Source organism: Silene latifolia, chromosome 6 (assembly GCF_048544455.1).
Source record: "Silene latifolia isolate original U9 population chromosome 6, ASM4854445v1, whole genome shotgun sequence".
Lineage (NCBI taxonomy): Eukaryota > Viridiplantae > Streptophyta > Magnoliopsida > Caryophyllales > Caryophyllaceae > Silene > Silene latifolia.
This window is the reverse complement of record NC_133531.1, coordinates 22685642-22705721: the sequence shown is the minus strand read 5'-3', so window position 1 is coordinate 22705721 and position 20080 is coordinate 22685642. Positions and strand designations below refer to the sequence as shown.

The following is a 20080-nucleotide window of genomic DNA, read 5'->3' as shown; positions in this document are numbered from 1 at the left end:
TGGAATTAAGTTCCTTCATCCAATTCGGGTGAATTTCGGAAAAATGTTTGGTTGCTCATGTAGGAATTAAATTCCACAGGAACTTCCAATGACCAAGGGCTAAGGGGAGAGTAGGTAAGTAACTTCCCACATCATGTAGGCATTGGAAGTTCCTAAAAAATTCTAATTTCTACCTTTTCTAAAATTTATGGCAACCAAACAACTCATGTTTTTCAAGATCATGAGATTTTTCAATGCCTTTGTTTTCAAAGTGGCAACTAAACAACCCCTAAATTGTGTAATGGTTCCGTGATCATTAGCGGGTATGGACATGCTTATACTTGAAGAAATTGTCCGGTTAACCTAAATTGATTACCCATGTCCATCATATGGGGTTTAGTTTTGTGGTCCTTACTAGACCATCAAAATACGGGGCCTATCCACAGCTCATGGATTCAAAGATTAAAAACTTAAAACAAATAAACTCGATGTTAACCTAAGCAAATTACCTATTACCGAATACCTAAAATAAAATAGGTTTATAAACAATTTTATTTAGACTCTAGCATATTTTTTTTATTATTATTATTACTATTATTTATGTATATAAAGATATGATTAGACTCATTCCACAAGAAGAAAACGCTGATTTAATTATTCCTATCATCAATCATGGTTGTTAAGGCCGAATCGAAATACAATGATGAAAGCGAAAATACTTGCCCCTTGAATTGTAGGCTTGTATTATCGTAAATTTACCAGTAAACACCTTGTTAGGATTCCGGCGCGTCTGTAAATCTTGGTGCTCTATTATTGATCACCCTGACTTTGCTTACTCGAATCTTAAACTACGCAAAATTGATTCAAACAAAACTAAAATAATTGCCCTCGAGAGATTAGGACGATTTGGAAACCGTGGATGCTTGTTGACAGTTCGTCAGGCCGACACTATTCAAAAAACTGTTCAGTTATTCAAGAGTTCCGACAGATACTTTGTAATAGGGAGATGTAATGAATTGTTGTTAGTGAAGCGCTATGTTTTTCCTAGCAATAAAATAGAAACGAGACTATGGAACCCTTGTATTCGAAAGTCGTTGTAAATTCCCCCTTGCCCGCTTGTTGATGCTGATTATTTACTTGGATTTGCCCCTCTCAGTAAAGACTATAAAATCGTTGCAATGTTAAGTAATCATCCAAAGATTTATGTCGCAGTTTATACCCTCAGCGATAAAAAATGGAATGTTAGAAACAATGGCCGGGATATCAGCTGTAGCAACATGGGGCGTATGCTTGCATCATATTTTGATCCAGCAACTGCTTTCTACTTTCAAGGGGCTGCACATTGGTTCGGAAAGAATTCACTTGTGGAGAACAAACATCAGGATGAGCAAACTCGTCTTGTTTCTTTTAACTTTGATTCGGAAAAATTCACCCTTTTGGAAATTCCAAGGGATTCGAAGGAAACTGTTATTGTGTATCAAACATGCAACTCCGTGGTTTAGTTTAAATAATAAACATAAAAAGACATGTTTAGCCATTCAATACAAAATAAATGGGAAATTTTAATCCAATTCATTGCTTATTGAACTCTGAAACGCGGATCGGGATGATAACTATAAGTTCAAGAAATCAGGATATAGGCCGGATAATCTGAGGTAAAGGAGAATTTAACATGAAAATACACACTGAGCTCCGATCCAACGTCAAAATTTCACGAGCTGAACATTCGATTACAAAACACACAACTAAAACTGCATAACATCTAGCTGTTTCAAGTTTCAACATCGAGTAATTCTCCTAAAATAAGTACATCTTATATACTAAATTCCTTTCTTTTCTTTTCTTTTCTTTTCTTTTGTCTTATACTCCTATTTGACCCATTTTAAGGTTAAGATGGATATGACCATCTTAAACGAGAATTTGTGATTCTTTTTGTTAACTCTTACTTCCTCCGTTTTAAAATAATTGACGCTTTCAATTTACGAGGTGAGTCTTTGAATTCAATTTATACAAAAATATATTGGTTGGAAAATTCTAAAAATTACACCATAAAATTTCTTACGAATAGAGCTTTACTATGAGTATACATTTCAACATATTTAGTCATATATTTTGAGAGATATTGAAGAGAGAAGTGACTGTATCGAAAGATGAGAATGACAATTAAAACAAACCGAGGGAGTAATAAAATATACTGATTGATTATGACCGTTAACATGTTATGTATTGTTATGTAAGACGGAAAATTATTGTTGCCCTAAAACTCTAAAAGCTACGAGTAAAAGGGTAGTCAATGTTCCAAACTTCCAACTACAAAAGAGAAATAGTAACGGCGCCAAGTAAAAGGCCAATATATATCAACGTAAAACACAAGCAAGATGGTAATTAACTTGGTTGATGCGGTTTAAATAGATGAAACCTAACAAGTTTCAGTATTCCAACTTCTTCTGTGATTGGGAGTCGCACTTACTAGTTTCTACCTTGCTTCATCTATTAATTAACTATATATATACCACATAACAATATAACATCTTGTCATCTTTATAATAATTTCCTACCATATATATCTCATATTTCTTCACAAATTTTTTAACACGAAATAAACTAGGGTTGTTAAGTTACATCCGTCAATGGATTCATTTTCTGAAATTAACATTATGCCTACAGTAGACGTCGAGACTCTAATATCTGACAATCGAGCTTCTGAATTTCATCTCAAGTTTGAAGTTTCAGACATAGTACGAGTCATGGATTCTACACTACGGGATTACAGATATAACTTATATAAGTATCCAAATCCCCCGGAAGCTGTTTTTAGTCTCGATGATTTTATCAACAACAATTATTATGACGACACTATTTGCCACGCTCTCTCTACGTATTACAATCTTACAGAAAGTTGGTTTCATGATAAAGTCAAACAAGCGATACGAGATGCAACCCATCAGAAACTTCCTGGTTTTTTCAGAAATCACATCTGTTTTATTAACATGGGACTAGTAGTCAAGGCTTCTGTACACATTCAACGAAAGTACTGTGATGACCAAGTACTGACGGATACAGAGTCGGAAGTAGACGAAGAACTGACAGATATGGAGTTTGAAGAAGACGAGGAAGGTGTTGTTATCGAGGTGCCGGTACTAGAGAGAGTGATGCAATTAGAGGAGGAAAAGAATGATTGTGCAATTTGTCTGGATGATTTATTCAAGAAGCAACGACAGAATGCAGTCAAGTTACCGAATTGTAAACATGTTTTTCACGAAGGTTGCATTATGAAGTGGCTTGTCAAGACTCCAATGTGTCCACTCTGCCGCTCCAATTGCTTAACTACTTAATACTTGATACACACACCCATGTAATAATCTAGAGTAATTACCATAAGTTTCATAATTGTTATCGCTGTGGATGTCCACCTTCCCAATGTCGGTACTCTAATTTTTATCTCAAACCTTGATTGATACTTGTTTTGTTACATGTACCATTTTTTTGTTGGAAAATGAGATGGCGAGTTTAAATTGTGTAATGGTCCGGTGATCATTAGCGGGTATGGACAGGCATATGCTTGAAGAGATTGTCCGGTTAACTTAAATTAATTACCCATGTCCATTATATGGGATTTAGTTTTGTGGTCCTTACTGGCCTATCAAAATACGGAATTTATTTTCGCAGTACACATTTTACTCATCTCAGTACATTTTGCACCAAATTTTCCACTTCTCTACCCTTAACTAAAAAATATCAACCTAATTCTCTCTGCCTTCTCTCTATTGACATCCTCGACTTTCTTCAACCTTCGTCAAATTATTCAATAATCTATTATTAATAATTAAATTGACACATTTTTTCTTGTATTTTCTTTTATTAGGGTTTATGTTCAAATTAATTATTGTCAATTGGTTTGCGTTGACGAGGATCTTGGTGTACTCGAATATCAGCGGCGATAAGGACTGCCGGTGAACGATGGTCGCCGGATTCCTTTCATCAAGCAGACATATGTAGTACATATATATGAAAAAATGGTCAAAGTAGTAAAGAAATAATGTACATGGCGGCAATCACATATAGTGCATTTGTGCAAGTAGTATGCAGTACAGTGGAATACATAAATTAAACAAATTACAAAAATCCGTTCGATTTGGCTTAAGTAGTGCATACGTAGTAAATTGGTAATGTAGTACACAATGTTACTCCGCCGTCGATATAGTCGGTCAGGGAATCCCTTTACCCAATGTCGACAACAACCATTTGAATAGTGGGTTTGTAAAACTAGACGGGAATGAAGGTTTGAAATTAGAGGAAGGTTTGAAATTAGAGAGAATATATTAGAGAGAAGGTAGAGAGGGAAAATGAATGGAGAAATGAAAGAGGTATAATTGTCAATATTGTACTAAGATGAGCAAAATGTGTACTGCGAAAATCAGGACTCAAAACTTAAAACAAATAAATTCGATCATTAACCTAAGCAAAATTACCTAATACCTAGTACCTAAAATAAAATAGGTTGTATATAAGTTTTTTTTTTTTTTAGAAACTACCTTTTATTTATGGTGAATTACTCGATAAATTAGTGAAAGACCACTTTTTTATATCCGTTTTGTATTTTTCATGACCTTTTTCTTGTTAATCGTGACTCAAAATAATTCTTTAAATTTGTATTGTATAAGTTTAATAATAAAAATATACGAGTACTAATTTTTTTATCTCAAACCTTAATTGATACTTGTTTTGTTACATCATGTACAATTGTTTTGTTACATGTTAACCTAAATTGATTACCCATGTCCATTATATGGGGTTTAGTTTTGTGGTCCTTACTGGCCCATCAAAATACGAGGCCTATCCACAGCTCATAGATTCAAAGTTTAAAACTTAAAACAAATAAATTCAATCGTTAAGCTAAGCAAAATTACCTATTACCTAGTAACTAAAATAAAATAGATTGTTTATAAGGTTTTTTTGTCAGAAACTACCTTTTATTTATGGTCATTTGTGAACAACTACTATTCATTTTATTTTTGGCTTTCAACTACCTTTCATTTATTCATTTTGCGAAAGACTACCAAAAATTCACTTCCGGCGAAAAAAGTCAACTTTCCGGCGTTGACTTACCATTTCATGTTAAATCTAACTCTTTACTTCATAACCCTAATAATCGATGATAAAGATTGATTAAACCCAACATTAATCACCACATTTTGTCTATCTCTTACCCGAATCAAAGTCCTAATCACCGAAACAAAATCATCATTGATATTAATCTTAACATGATAAATAATTATTTAACAATAATGATCTATTATGGCCTTGTTGGCAAAATTAACTCCTAGTGTTAACTATTCGAAAATAACCATGGATTCACTCTTAGGATCACTTGTGTGCTACTATCTCATTAGTTTCGTATACCCACCATCTTACCATGAAGAGAGAAAGAAAGTACTTTAATATGACTTAGATGGACAGTAGATTGATGAATCATGAGTACTTGATACGAAAGTAGCGGAAGCAATATTAATAACGTGAACAAGAACGAACGAAAAGGGGATATTTGCTCAAAACAGACCTATGCCTTGAACAATGGTGACCGATGTAGCAAAGCGCGTGCTAATCGATCTAGTTTAAGCCTGAAAGCGCGTCAGACAGAAACCGTTTTGGAACGAAAACGCGTCGATCCGAGATAACAATTGCAAGGCAAAAGCTTAGGTTTTTATTATAACTTGAATGAATTAAAAACCATACATAAGATCCTTATTTATAGTATTAGAATCCTACCTATTGCTAGCTATTGCTAGCTATCACACGCCTAAAACAATAAGGAAATAGTACTCTTATTTTCCTAAAACCGACCTTCCTAAATATAATCTAATTACCTTGCCTTATTTGTAATTAAGCTAATTTCCATAAACTAAATAAACTAAATAACGATATACCAAGGACATTAAGCTACTCCGAGATGCATTAGAACTCCTCGAGCTCTACTGTAATCCATGCCCAAGTAAGTAATACGAGTAGTTCCTCGTTCCTCGACCATCGTTGTATCTTCAAGCCCTTTAACATCCAATACTACCTCATCACTTAAGCTTGCTATTTTCGGATCATCCCCTCCCCCTTTGAAAGGAATTGTCCTCAATTCAGCAATACCATCATCATCAAGATAAGGAGACAAATCCCCTACATTAAAGGTAGCATGAACACCATAATCTCCTGGTAACTCGACTTTGTAGGCATTGTCATTTATTCGAGCCACAATTTTGTAAGGTCCTTCTGCTCTAGGTATTAACTTATTCTTACGCTTGCTTGGAAATCGCTCCTTCCTTAAATGCAACCAAACTAAGTCGTCTGGTTCAAATATTTTAGGTCTTCTATGCTTGTTTGATTTCCTCTTGTAAGATTCATTAATGACCTTAATTGTTCCCGAACTTGTTCATGTAACTTAATCATCGATCAAGCTTAGCCTCGGCATCTTTATGTACTAGCTCGTCTTTTGGCAATGGAATCAAGTCCAACGGCAGATATGGGTTCAAACCGTAAACAACTTCAAATGGGGAGTGCGTTGTAGCGAAAGTAGGAGAGCGATTGTAAGCAAATTCAGCGTGCGCAAGTTTTAAGTCCCAATCCTTTTGAGTCTTACTTACCAATCCCCTTAATACAAGACCTAGGATTCGATTAGTCACTTCCGTCATCCGTCGGTTTGAGGATGATGTGAGGTACTAAATAGTAGTTTAGTTCCGACCTTCCTCCACAAAGTATTCCGAGTAAACTAAGGAACTTAGAATCACGATCAGACACAATCGTCTTAGGTACCCCATGTAAACGCACGATCTCCCGATAATATAAGTCGAACGTTACTAGCATCGTCTGTTTTGTGACAAGCCACAAAATGTGCCATCTTCGAGAAACGATCCACAACTACCATAATAGCATCCTTACCTCGTTGAGTGCGAGGCAAAGCTACGATGAAATCCATAGAGACGTCTTCCCATGGTCTATTCGGTATTGGTAATGGTGTATACTCGCCTGGTTTGAATGTGGACTTAGCAAGATGACAAGTGACACACTTACTTACAATATTCTGCACATCACCTTGCATTTTAGGCCAAAAGAAATGTTCCCTCAACACCTCCAAGGTCTTTTGAATGCCGAAGTGACTCGCCAACCCGCCACCATGTGCCTCTCGGGTGAGCAACTCCCGACCGAATGCCGTGGTACACACAAACAATTGCCCCGAAACAAAAATCCATCTTGTAACACATACTCCTTGAACGCACCATTTTTGCAATTAGCATATATGTCCTTGAAATCCTCATCCTCCTGATAATAATCCTTCAATGTAGCAAATCCAAGTAAACGAATGTCTAAGGTAGACATCAATGCGTAACGTCGTGATAAAGCGTCAGCTACTATGTTACTTTTGCCATCCTTATATTTCGAAGAAAAATGGAAGGATTGTAAGAACTCGACCCATTTCGCATGCCTTATATTTAATTTCTGCTGCCCATTTATATATTTCAACGACTCATGGTCCGAATGTAATATAAAGTGACTCGGCCGTAAGTAGTGACTCCAATGATCAAGTGCCCTTACTATAGCATAAAATTCCTTGTCGTAAGTGGAATAGTTAAGCCTTGCACCATTCAATTTTTCAGAAAAAAACGCAATAGGACGTTTACCTTGAACAAGCACGGCACCTATACCAACTCCGCTAGCATCGCATTCAACTTCGAACGGTTGTGAAAAATTAGGCAACGCTAACACAGGAGCCTCACAAAGCTTTCTTTTTACCTCATCAAACGCCTGTTGGGCTGCTTCGCTCCATAAGAAAGTTCCCTTCTTCAAACACTCGGTAATTGGACTTGTAATAGTACTGAAATCCCGAATGAAACGACGATAAAAAGATGCAAGTCCATGGAATGATCAAACCTCTGTCACTGACTTAGGACTTGGCCATGACTTAATTGCTTCAATTTTGGACTGATCAACGGACACCCCATCTTTCGAAACGACATAGCCCAAAAACACCACGCTTTCGACTAGAAACGAGCACTTCTCCATCTTCCCGTAGAGCTTTCGTTCCCTAAGTGTCTCGAACACCCGCCTAAGATGGACGAGATGTTCTTCCAAGCTCTTACTGTAAATAAGTATGTCATCCAAATATACAACAACAAATTTGCCCAAATAAGGCTTAAGTACCTCATTCATTAATCTCATAAATGTACTTGGGGCATTTGTAAGACCAAATGGCATCACCGTCCATTCGTACAACCCGTGCTTAGTCTTGAAAGCCGTCTTCCATTCGTCGCCTTCTCTCATTCGAATCTGATGATATCCGCTCCTAAGATCAATTTTTGAAAAGATTACGGCCCCATGTAACTCGTCTAGCATGTCATCAAGCCTCGGAATTGGAAATCGATATTTGATGGTTATATTGTTAACAGCTCGACTATCGATACACATGCGCCATGACCCGTCTTTCTTTGGTACCAAAGAACGCCGAACCGCGCAAGGGCTCAAACTTTCCCGAACATAGCCCCTATTCATTAATTCTTCAATTTGTCTCTGAAGTTCTCTAGTCTCTTCGGGATTACTCCTATAAGCCGCCTTATTTGGAAGTACAGCTCCTGGGATTAAATCGATTTGGTGTTCTATTCCTCGCAATGGAGGTAAACCAGGTGGTAAGTCCTCGGGAAACACGTCACTGAACTCGCCCAACAACTTTTTCACGGGCTCATTTGTCAGGCTAGAATCGTTAACCCCTGTTTTCTCCTCTGCAATCAGCGCATAAACTTGTTCCCCATCTTCAATAGCTTGCTCAATCTCCTTCCCATTCGCAAAAACAGATAAACTAGGCTGTTTACCACGCCTAGAACTCATAGCTCGAACATCGGGAGGAGACATGGGTCTTAGAATCACACGCTTGCCTTTATCTCGCAACTCATACTCATTACTCCGACCATGGTGCACAACATCTCGATCAAACTGCCACGGACGCCCCAAAAGGATATGGCATGCGTCCATTGGAATAACATCGCAAAGAACATCGTCACTGTACGAACCCATTGCCAACCCAACTCGTACCTGCCTAGTTACTTTCACTTTATTACCGTCATCGAGCCAATGCAAGGAATAAGGCTTAGGATGAGCCGTTGTTTCTAACCCAAGTTTAGTAACCATCTCTGTTGATGCGACGTTCGTACAGCTACCACCGTCTATAATCAAACTACACCACTTGTCTTTCACCTGGCACTTAGTGTGGAATATTTGATCTCGCTGTTCCGTCACAATGGGCTCGGACTTAGCTTGCAAGGAACGAAGTACCAACGTGTCATAAATAGGAGCATCATAGGACTCCACGTCCCCTTCTTCCTCGTCCTGTATACTAAGATTAAACACGCCTTCCAATGTCTCATCTTCCTGCTCAAATAACTCGTCCCTAGCAGCCATGGCTTCTCTCAAGGTTATGTTTCGTTTATTCGGACAAGAATTTTGAAGGTGGCCAAATCCTTGGCATTTAAAGCAACGAACCTTAGAAAGGCTTGTTTCTCTCGGAGGTGGAGTAGCCTTAGGAGCCGTGGTAGTTGCAGGGGTATTCACGGTTGTCACCACCGTGTTAGAATTTGAACTCGACGCCATAGATTTGGAAGGGTCAGACTTACTCCAATTGCTCGACCTATTTACTTCACTCCCCCCATACCTTCTTCCCTGCGCCTCAAGTTTCAAACACAAGCCACATAAAGTATCGAAATCAGCATACGGGTACATCTCAACGGAACTAGCAATATTTCGATTTAAACCACGAAAAAATCGTGCCATCTTTTGCTCCTGATTTTCTTCTATCTCTCCCATTAAAGAAAGCTTCTCAAATTCGTCAATATATTCATTAACACTCATCTTACCCTGCAACAAATCAACGATTTTCTTGTATAGGGTAAGTCTATGCGTTGCCGGTACATACCTCTTCCTTAGCTTTCGTTTCAACGTATCCCAAGAAGCAAGTTTCTCCTTTCCAGCCCGTGCTCTTTGAGCCTTCAAATTCTCATACCACAATGAAGCTTCTCGAGCAAGTTTGAGAATTGCATACTTACAACGTTTATTGTCATCAAGATCCTTGAAATCGAACAACCTATCGATCTTTCGTTCCCATTCCAAGTAATCTTCAGGATCGGTCCCACCAACGAATTCCGGCAACTCCGTGATTTTGAACTCATCCACGGGTTTCTGTCTCGGTCCACTCCTGGGTCCCGTTGGCCTATTACGTAGGTAATCTCGTACTTCAGCCAGTATGGTGTCATCATCGAGCTCAGCCATCAAAATAGAATCAGTAACCTATGCTCTGATTACCACTAATGATACGAAAGTAGCGGAAGCAATATTAATAACGTGAACAAGAACGAACGAAAAGGGGATATTTGCTCAAAACAGACCTATGCCTTGAACAATGGTGACCGATGTAGCAAAGCGCGTGCTAATCGATCTAGTTTAAGCCTGAAAGCGCGTCAGACAGAAACCGTTTTGGAACGAAAACGCGTCGATCCGAGATAACAATTGCAAGGCAAAAGCTTAGGTTTTTATTATAACTTGAATGAATTAAAAACCATACATAAGATCCTTATTTATAGTATTAGAATCCTACCTATTGCTAGCTATTGCTAGCTATCACACGCCTAAAACAATAAGGAAATAGTACTCTTATTTTCCTAAAACCGACCTTCCTAAATATAATCTAATTACCTTGCCTTATTTGTAATTAAGCTAATTTCCATAAACTAAATAACGATATACCAAGGACATTAAGCTACTCCGAGATGCATTAGAACTCCTCGAGCTCTACTGTAATCCATGCCCAAGTAAGTAATACGAGTAGTTCCTCGTTCCTCGACCATCGTTGTATCTTCAAGCCCTTTAACATCCAATACTACCTCATCACTTAAGCTTGCTATTTTCGGATCAGTACTCTATAAGGTTGTTGAAATTTAAGGGTGAAGGTGAAAATGGTAGTAAATGTGACGATGAAGATGGAGATGGAGATTGAGATGGTTGATGCATTGTTATTGTTTTAAACAAACTTTTGATAAGGTGTTGGGTATGGAGAGGAGCTTTTTAGAATTTTGTTGGGTGAACAAAGGGAGAAATATGGGTTATATATTTATTTTTGTGAAAAAGCGAGAAAAGAGCAAGTCAAACTCCGAAAAGTTGACTTTTTTTTTCACCGGAAGTGGATTTGGTAGTCTTTCGCAAAATGAAGAAATGAAAGATAGTTGAAAGCCAGAAATAAAATGAAAGGTAGTTGTTCACAAATGACCCTAAATAAAAGATAGTGTCTGACAAAAAAACTTGTTTATAAACAACTTTATTGGGACTCCAGCATATTTATTATTATTATTATTACGGAAAATTCACGTGGTACCCTCAAACTTTGCCATTTTTCACGTGATACCCAACTTTTTAAGTTTGTGCACATGATATCCTTCAAATTTGATTTTCAAGCCCAACATGCTCTTTTTATCGTTTTTAAAATATATAATTGAGCATAAATTATAGACTAGAAATCGGAACTGACTAATATTCTTTTTCAAATTGATTAACTCTTCGAGATCTATAAATTAATAAAACGAAAATGGTCATTCAGAAATTAAGATCGAAGATATGTTTGATTTGAGATTTTCATTAAAAAAACCCCTATAAAATGTCGGTTGACAATTTTTTTTTCTCAAATCGTAGATTATGACGAGATAATCATTTAACGAAAAAAATTGGCCGATTCTGATTCCGATATAGGAGTTATGTGCAACTTAGTTTTTTTTAGAGCGGCAAAAAGGATATGTTGTGCATGAAAATCAAACATGGATGGTATAATGTACACAAACTTAAAAAGTTGGGTACTATGTGCAAAATGGCAAAGTTTGAGGGTACCACGTGAATTTTCCGTTATTATTACTATTATCAGTTAGTCTTGCTTGTGACGGGCGCTATTCGTCACAAGCTGAATACGGATAGTGCCTCTCTCACAATAAGGCAAATGGGAGGGCAAGTGGGAGGAAATGAAGCATCTCATGAATAGTGTCACTTACATATTGTGAAAGGGGCACTATCTGTTTTAAGCTTGGGGACGAATAGTGGCCGTCTTCAATGAGTATTATTTATGTATATAAAGATTGATTTATTTATTGGTTACTCATTCCTCCAGAAAGAAAACGCTGATTTAATTATTCCCATCATCAATCTCATGGTTGTTAACGCCGAATCGAAATATAATGGTGAAAGCGAAAAGTACTTGCCCTTGAATTGTGGGCTTTTATTATGGGCTTGTAGTGACCTGTTGTCAATTTTGGGAAGTCGTTCATATATCCAAGGACCAAGGGTAAGGTTTCTGCTAAGTTTCGTTGATTTAACTATTGTTTTTGGGTTGTTTATTTCCCAATTCCCATAGTATTACCGTCAATTTCATGTTGCAATTGCATTCGATTAATATCCCATCTTGCTACATAAAAACGGAAAAGTATTATTGTGATATACCGACTACATCCTAATATAAATCTATTTAATTTATCGTTTAATTCGATTCTTGTATAAACCCGTTTTACAACAAACTTTTAGGTGGATAAAATAAGAGAGATTTTTATTTATATACGGAGTGCATATTTATTTATATAAAGATTGATTTATTGATTACAGAGTAAAAGACTTATCCCTATAGAAGGAAACGCTGTTTTAACTATGCCCGTCGAAAGCGAAAAGAGCCCGAAGAAGGCGAAATCATCATCCTCAAACATACGCCATAGTTCCAAGTACTTACCCCTTGATGTGTGGGCAAGTATTATCGTCAATTTACCAGTGAAAACCCTGTTGAGATTCAGGTGCGTCTGTAAATCTTGGTGCTCCATTATTGATCACCCTGACTTTGCTTACACGAATCTTAAACTATGCAAAATTGATTCGAACAAAAGTAAAATATTTGCCCTCGAAGGATTTGGATACCAAGGTGGAGCACTCTACCAAGGTGCAAGAAGATGCTTGTTGACAGTTCGTCAGGGCGACACTCTTCGAAAAACTGCTCATATTTTCGAGAGTTCTGACAAATACTATCTAGTAGGGAGATGTAATGAATTGTTGTTATTGAGGCGGTTTGTTTATCCAGGCGATTTCAACCCTGGTTATGAAAAAGAAATGAGACTGTGGAACCCTTCTATTCGCAAATCGTTGTTAATTCCCCCTTGCCCGTTTGTCAATGCTGTCTACCTACTTGGGTTTGCTCCTTGCAGTAAGGATTATAAAATCATTGCGATTGATAATAATATTAATCGTCCAAAGAATTACTCGTATATTGCAGTTTATATAAGAAAGGTTAAAGTGTGTGTTATTGAATGAATGAAAGTGAGGTAATTACAAAGGTATATATACATGTTTGAGGAGGATCAATTATGGCTGAAATGGAGCCTTTGAAATATTATGTTCCTAAAATACAATATGAACATATCACTTAATTGAGGAGTTGATTGATAGTGTATCACTTGATTGATCTTTTGATATATTTTGTTGATTTGTTTCTTGCTTTGTAGGTATATGGTTAATACGCCCCCTCAAGATGGACGTCGTAGGTAGAAGTCCAATCTTGTCTCGCAGTTCTTGAAAGCGGTGCCCGTGGAGCGGCTTGGTGAGTGCATCTGCTAGTTGGTCTTTGCTTGCAACGTGTTGTATGCGAATGTGGCCTAGTTGAAGCTGTTCGCGAACAAAGTGAAAGGAGAGAGCCATATGTTTCATTCTTGAATGAAAGACCGGGTTCTTTGCATAGAGCGTGGCAGACATGTTGTCACAAGAGTGCCGAGGGCTTAGTGATGCTGATATTGAGTTCAGTGAGTAGATTTCGGAGCCATAGGACTTCGGTGGTGACAGAGGCAAGGGCTCTAAACTCAGCTTCGGTGGTAGAGAGAGCTAATCCACGTTGTTTCTTGGAGGACCATGAGATTGGGTTGCGACCAAGGTAGATTAGATAGCCGCTGGTGGATGTATATGAGTCTTTATCGCCAGCGAAGTCAGCATCGCAAAATGCATGAAGACAAAGAGGGGAAGTGCGATATAGTTGTATGCCATGCGTTTGAGTTCCCTGGAGATAACGAAGAAGACGTTTTAGTGCTAGCCAGTGAGTAGAAGTAGGGTGATGTAGAAATTGTGCAAGTCGATTGACTGTAAATGCAATATCAGGTCGTGTGAGAGAGAGATATTGTAAGCTCCCTACAATGGTGCGGTAATCCGAGTGGTCTTGTATTGGGTTGTGGTCTTCTCGTTTGAGAGGAGTATCGGTGATGATAGGCGTGGGATGGGGTTTTGCTTCTGACATTTTGAATTTAACTAGTAAGTCGTGTATGTATTTTGATTGGTTTAGATGAAGTCCAAGTGTATTTGGTGTGACTTCTATTCCAAGAAAATATGAAAGCGGTCCGAGGTCTTTTAGAGAAAAGCGTTGAGCTAATTTAGCAACAAAATTTTGTAAATGCTGATTGTTTGGACCCGTAATTATAATGTCATCGACGTAGACGAGCATATAAATACAGGTGGTATTGGTTTTTAGAATAAATAGAGAGGAGTCGGTAATTGATTGTTTGAAGCCATATGAAACAAGATATGTTTTTAACTCAGTGTACCAGGCTCGGGGAGCCTGTTTTAAGCCGTAAATTGCCTTGTTTAGCTTGCAAACAAAATCAGGTTTAGATATGTCAACGAAACCTTGCGGTTGTGCCATATATACGTCATCAGTTAGTGTGCCTTGTAAGAAGGCATTATTAATGTCCAATTGACGTAAGGACCAAGATTGAGTGACAGCGAGGGAGAGAATTAGACGGACTGTTGTTGGTTTTACGACTGGACTAAACGTTTCAGTGTAGTCAATGCCTGGTCGTTGGTGGAATCCTTTTGCGACGAGACGCGCTTTGTGTTGTTTGAGTGAGCCATCAGGGTTATATTTTATACGATAGACCCACTTTGCAACCTACTATATTTTGAGACGGTTGTCGAGGAACTAAGTTCCAAGTCTTATTGCGTTCAAGAGCTTGAAATTCCTCTTGCATAGCATGCCGCCAATGGGGTAGTACAAGAGCTTGTTTAACAGTATTGGGTAGCGAGTTGGCTGAAGGATGAGCGAGATTGGCATATCGTGGATTAGGTTTACGGATATTATTGTCAAGGCGGGTGACAATGGTACGACTAGGTGGATGTGGCGGGTTCGAATGAATGGAGGAAGTGGTGGATGGTTGTGTAGATATAGGTGTGTCGGTGGGTGTGGAAGTCGTGAAAGGTGAGGTAGGAGTAGGTTGTGGTTGGCGACGGGTATAGACTTGAGTAATTGGTGGACGGCGGTGATGGGTATTGGATGGTGGAGCTTCTGTGGAGGCCGTGGAGGGTGAAGGGAGGATGGGAAGGACTAGTGAGCACCAATCGTCCGGATTAGTGTGGGTAGTTGTGGATGGTTCGGTGGTAATGAGGCGAGTGTAAGCAAACTCGTCTTCTATAAATTTAACATGGCGAGAGGTATATAAGCGATATGTTTTGGGGTCTAGACAATGATAAGCACTTTGGGTGGAAGAATATTCAACGAAAATGCATGGTGTGGAGCGGTAGTCGAGTTTGTGTTTTGTATAAGGCCGAAGCCATGGGTAACACAAACAACCAAAGTTGTGTAATTTAGTATAGTCGGGTTGTTTATTATGCAACAAAAAGTATGGGTTTTGACCATTTAACGTTTTAGTAGGGAGGCGGTTGATGAGGTAAGTGGCCGTACTAAAGGCAAATGGCCAAAAGGTGGTGGGTAGGCCTGCGTGAGAAAGGAGAGCGAGGCCGGTTTCAACTATGTGACAGTGTCTTCGTTCTGCATATCCATTATGTTCCGGGGTATGAGGCGGGGAAGTAAAATGACTTATCCCATTGTCAAGTAGATTGGGATTTAATTTTTGAAATTCTCCGCCGTTGTCGGAAAAAAATTGTCGTATTGGTGTTTTAAAATATTTTTCGACTAGTGCTTTAAAACGAAGAAATACTTGCGTGGTTTCGGATTTTTGTTTAAGCGGAAATAACCATACATATTTGCTAAAGTGGTCTACAAAAATAATGTAGTATTTATATTTTTCTCGTGATAGGACTGGGCTAGTCCATAGGTCGGAAAAAATAAGTTCGAGTGGAGCGTTGGTTTTGAATGATGAGTTCGCAAATGGTAATTTGGTACTTTTGCTAATTAAACATGATTCACAGTACGCAAACTTTTCTAAATTAAATGGTAATTCTTTATTAATGGTTCTCAGTACATCATTTGTAGGATGACCCAGTTTATGATGCCACGAGATTGGAGATGAACCGGGTTGATTTGAATAGACGGTTTTGCTTGACGGGCTCAACTCATAAATGCCGTGCTTAGCCTGTCCCTGGAGGATGGTTGCTCCTGTCGCTTTCTCCTTAGCAAAAAAATGAGAAGAAGAGAAAATAACATAAGCGTTGTTTTCTTGACACAGTTGCGATATCGAAATTATATTACGTGAGATTTGTGGAACATGTAAAACATTAGATAATTTAATGGAAGAAGAAGGGAGAGTTAATGAACCTATATTAGCGATATTGAGTCCGGAGCCATCTCCAATAATGAGGTCGTCGGAACCGAGGTACGGCGAGTGTAGAGCAAGTGTGTCAAGATCATATGTAACGTGATTGGATGCTCCACTGTCAAGCAAAAAATTGGGGTTTGGTGGTTGAATTGCGGCAGTGTGGGCTTGCGGTGATGGTTGGTGTTGACGGGTTGGAGGAGCAGGGAACACAATGGTGGGGAAAAGTTTTCGAAACAGCGGGCAATCAGCAATCACGTGACCCACCTGCCGGCACCATTGGCAGCGGCCTTTGAAGGGCCTGGGGTTTGGGTTGGTGGAGGATTGTCTAGCCGAGGGGTTGTAGGTTGAAGTGGAGTTGAAGTTGTTGCGGTTTTGGTTGCGATTTTGGTTGTTGTGACGGTAGTTAAGGTTGGCAGTGGGTTGGAAGGGGTCATTGGTTGGGTTTTGTTGGAGCAAGAGCTCGTGTTGAAGCAACTTCTCGTGAAGAGCTTCAAACGAGATTGGTGTATCTCGTGCTCGGACGACATCTATGACAGGTTTAAAGAGGTTGTAATCGAGGCCTTTGAGGACCTTGAAAACAACATCCTCGGGGTCTAGGACTTTGCCTAAGAGAGCTAATTGGTCTATACACGCCTTTATAGCGTGCATATATTCGGTTATGGACTGGTCATCGGTTTTGAGAATCGAATCGAGACGATCCTTCAATTGTAGGATATGGGTGCGTGAGGGGTTTGCATATGTGTGAGCAAGAATGTCCCACGCCTCTTTCGAGGTGGTTGCGCGGACAATCATTGCTTGGATGGTGTCAGACAGAGTGCCCATTAAGGCACCGAGGATTAAGCCGTCTTGTTTTAGCCACGTATAATACGCTGGGTTTGGTTTCTCCGATTTGTCATCGAGTGATTGTGGGTGATGGTTGTGGGTGGTCGCCATCTATAAAGCGAGAAGACTCAATCCAAAAAGGATGTGAGTCAGTTGAAATTGCCACGATGTGTAATTTGCCGATTTGAGTTTTACACAGTGGTTAAGGTTGAGCGATGTGAGGGGAGTGGTGTTATCGTGGGGGTTGGGTACGGTATTCTGGGTGGTTTGATTCATGATTGCAGGTGGTGGAGTGGGTTGAGCAGTAGGTGTGTGTCGGCGTTTGAAGGTGGCAGATCGTGGGCAGAGGCGGAAGGAAGGTGTTTTGTTGGATCGTTTAAGGCCTTTGGATACCATATAAGAAAGGTTAAAGTGTGTGTTATTGAATGAATGAAAGTGAGGTAATTACAAAGGTATATATACATGTTTGAGGAGGATCAATTATGGCTGAAATGGAGCCTTTGAAATATTATGTTCCTAAAATACAATATGAACATATCACTTAATTGAGGAGTTGATTGATAGTGTATCACTTGATTGATCTTTTGATATATTTTGTTGATTTGTTTCTTGCTTTGTAGGTATATGGTTAATAGTTTATACCCTCAACAATCAACAATGGTGTGTTAGAAATAATAATGACCCTCAGCGGATTTATGTCCCACCGACTGCTTTCTATTTCCAAGGGGTTGCGCATTGGTTCGGACGGGATCCACTTGTGGAGAACCAACATCAGTGTGAACTAACTTATCTTGTTTCTTTTAATTTTGATTCGGAAAAATTCACCTTTTTGGAAATTCCAAGGGATTCGAAGGAAACAGATATCACGAGGTTTTTGTTTATTCTTGAGGAATCGCTGGCAATTTTTAGTGTTACTCAAGAAAGATCAAGAATATGGGTGCTGGAGCAGGGGAGGAGCGGAAAGGGGGTATGGACTGAATGGTTTTCAGGACGTTCCAATGGTGATACTTATTATTTATTCAGTAACTCTTGGTCATATTCGCCACTCTTTTATGAAACTGATGGAGAAAGGTATTTTATTATTGGGAAGAAGTCTTATAATATTGACAGTGGGCGAGTGAAAGAGCTCGGAAAATCTATGAGCGGTTATTTGGATTTGGGAATGTATATGGAGAGCTTGGTATTGTGGAAAGGATACGGAGCTGAGGATATGGCTTCTTTCCCATGAATACGAGACTATTACTACTCATATCACACTTATGGATGGTTATGGGAAGACCGTGTACTGGTAATTGGTAGACGATGATACGTGAATCGCTACTCGTCTGTTCTTTTAGCTTTGATTAATTAGCCAGAATAACTATTAGTTCAAGTTATAGTTGCTGTTGTTTAATGTTTAATTCATTATAGCTGAGGATAATGTTGGTTCTTTTTTTCCTGGAAACTTTGCTATTTTAATTCCTCTGACCAACTTTTTTTTTTTTTTTTTTTTTTTTTTTTTTTTGACAGTTGGTCCTCTGACCAACTTTGATTGTCACTCGAGTGACCTAACGAACAGGATGAGCAGTATGAATATTTGATGTTACCTACTCACATCATCCACACGGTTATGGCATACTGGGGGCGTCTAATGCTCTATCTAGCCACGGACGTGGGAACCGGGCCTCCAGTCTTGGTCACCAAATTTACAAGCTTTAATATTGATGAAATCCAATACACATCTAGAAGTACACAAATTCTTGTTTGTGACAGCACATATCCGTCACTCTTGAGTGACGGATACCATTTTACCTCACAAAGTACCCACTTTTTCTCTCTCTGCAACACTATTTATGTGGTCCTCTTTCTCCACTAACCCATTTTGTTACCATTTTAACTCACAAAATATTCGCTACAAATGGTAACCCGTCACAAAGGAGACCAATTACTAGAAGTATAGTACACTTGTGCATACATTTGAATTTACAAGCTTTAGTATAGTCATAATCTACAATGTGAATAGTCAAGATATGCATATGTATTATAAGTTTTTCCATACTTCAAAAGTTACAATATCCTAATTTCATAGTTAATTAAGATTCCCTTACCTTTTTTTTTTTTTTTTTATGTAGACCATACGATTTAATCCGGATTCGAGTCGGGTAGGACCATTAGGGAGGTAAAACTCTCCCTCATGAGTTTTAACACTGCTGCATTCCCAAGGGTCGAACACGAGATCTCTGATTAAGTGAACAACCCTTTGTCAATTAATCTAAGTGCTCACGGGTAGATTCCCTTACCTGTTAAGCAACACTTAAACAGTGAGATAATAAAGGGTTAAAAACCACGCCAAAACAAACAAAATTATTAGCAGCTAGTCTTCTCCGTCTTGATATTAAAACGGGTCATATATCACCCCTCATGGGTATATAGCACAAATATGAATATTTTTGGCCGGTTTTAAGCTTAAGAGGGATAATTTCGTACTTTCATCTTATACAATAATTCCTCTTAAAAGAAGTAAATAAATGACCAGGACAGCCCGATAGACGCAGTACATTCTTCGCTTGACATAGAGAAAGGTATGTAATAATTAGTTATTTTCTTAGTAGGGTAATAATAATAATTTGTTATGAAATATTATTATGTAATATTATATGGATGTCCATATGTTAGGATATTCTAGAGATATTATATTATGGAAATTCTACCCTATT

At 38.5% G+C, this 20080-nt stretch overlaps 2 protein-coding genes across 2 annotated transcripts; one reads left to right on the top strand and one right to left on the bottom strand.

Moving 5' to 3' along the window:
• Positions 1-5914: 5914 nt before the first annotated feature.
• Positions 5915-10281, bottom strand: LOC141587764 (uncharacterized). Its single transcript, XM_074409233.1, has 3 exons — positions 7897-10281; positions 7232-7803; positions 5915-6290 (listed from the first exon to the last, which is right to left on the bottom strand). The coding sequence occupies exons 1-3, from the start codon at positions 10279-10281 to the stop codon at positions 5915-5917; spliced, it is 3333 nt and encodes a 1110-aa protein (XP_074265334.1).
• Positions 10282-12690: 2409 nt separating this feature from the next.
• LOC141587763 (F-box only protein 8-like) lies at positions 12691-18612 on the top strand. The gene is made up of 3 exons (XM_074409232.1): positions 12691-13317; positions 13533-13539; positions 18005-18612. The coding sequence occupies exons 1-3, from the start codon at positions 12691-12693 to the stop codon at positions 18610-18612; spliced, it is 1242 nt and encodes a 413-aa protein (XP_074265333.1).
• The last annotated feature ends 1468 nt before the right edge of the window (positions 18613-20080 follow it).

Coding starts and splice junctions, on each gene's coding strand:
- LOC141587763 (XM_074409232.1), top strand. CDS start 12,691: ATGCCCGTCGAAAGCGAAAAGAGCCCGAAGAAGGCGAAATCATCATCC.
- LOC141587764 (XM_074409233.1), bottom strand. CDS start 10,281: ATGGCTGAGCTCGATGATGACACCATACTGGCTGAAGTACGAGATTAC. Junction 7,804..7,896: donor GTCCTAAGTCAGTGACAGAG/GTTTGATCATTC, acceptor TGTTTGAAGAAG/GGAACTTTCTTATGGAGCGA. Junction 6,291..7,231: donor AAAAATGGTGCGTTCAAGGA/GTATGTGTTACA, acceptor GTTGCATTTAAG/GAAGGAGCGATTTCCAAGCA.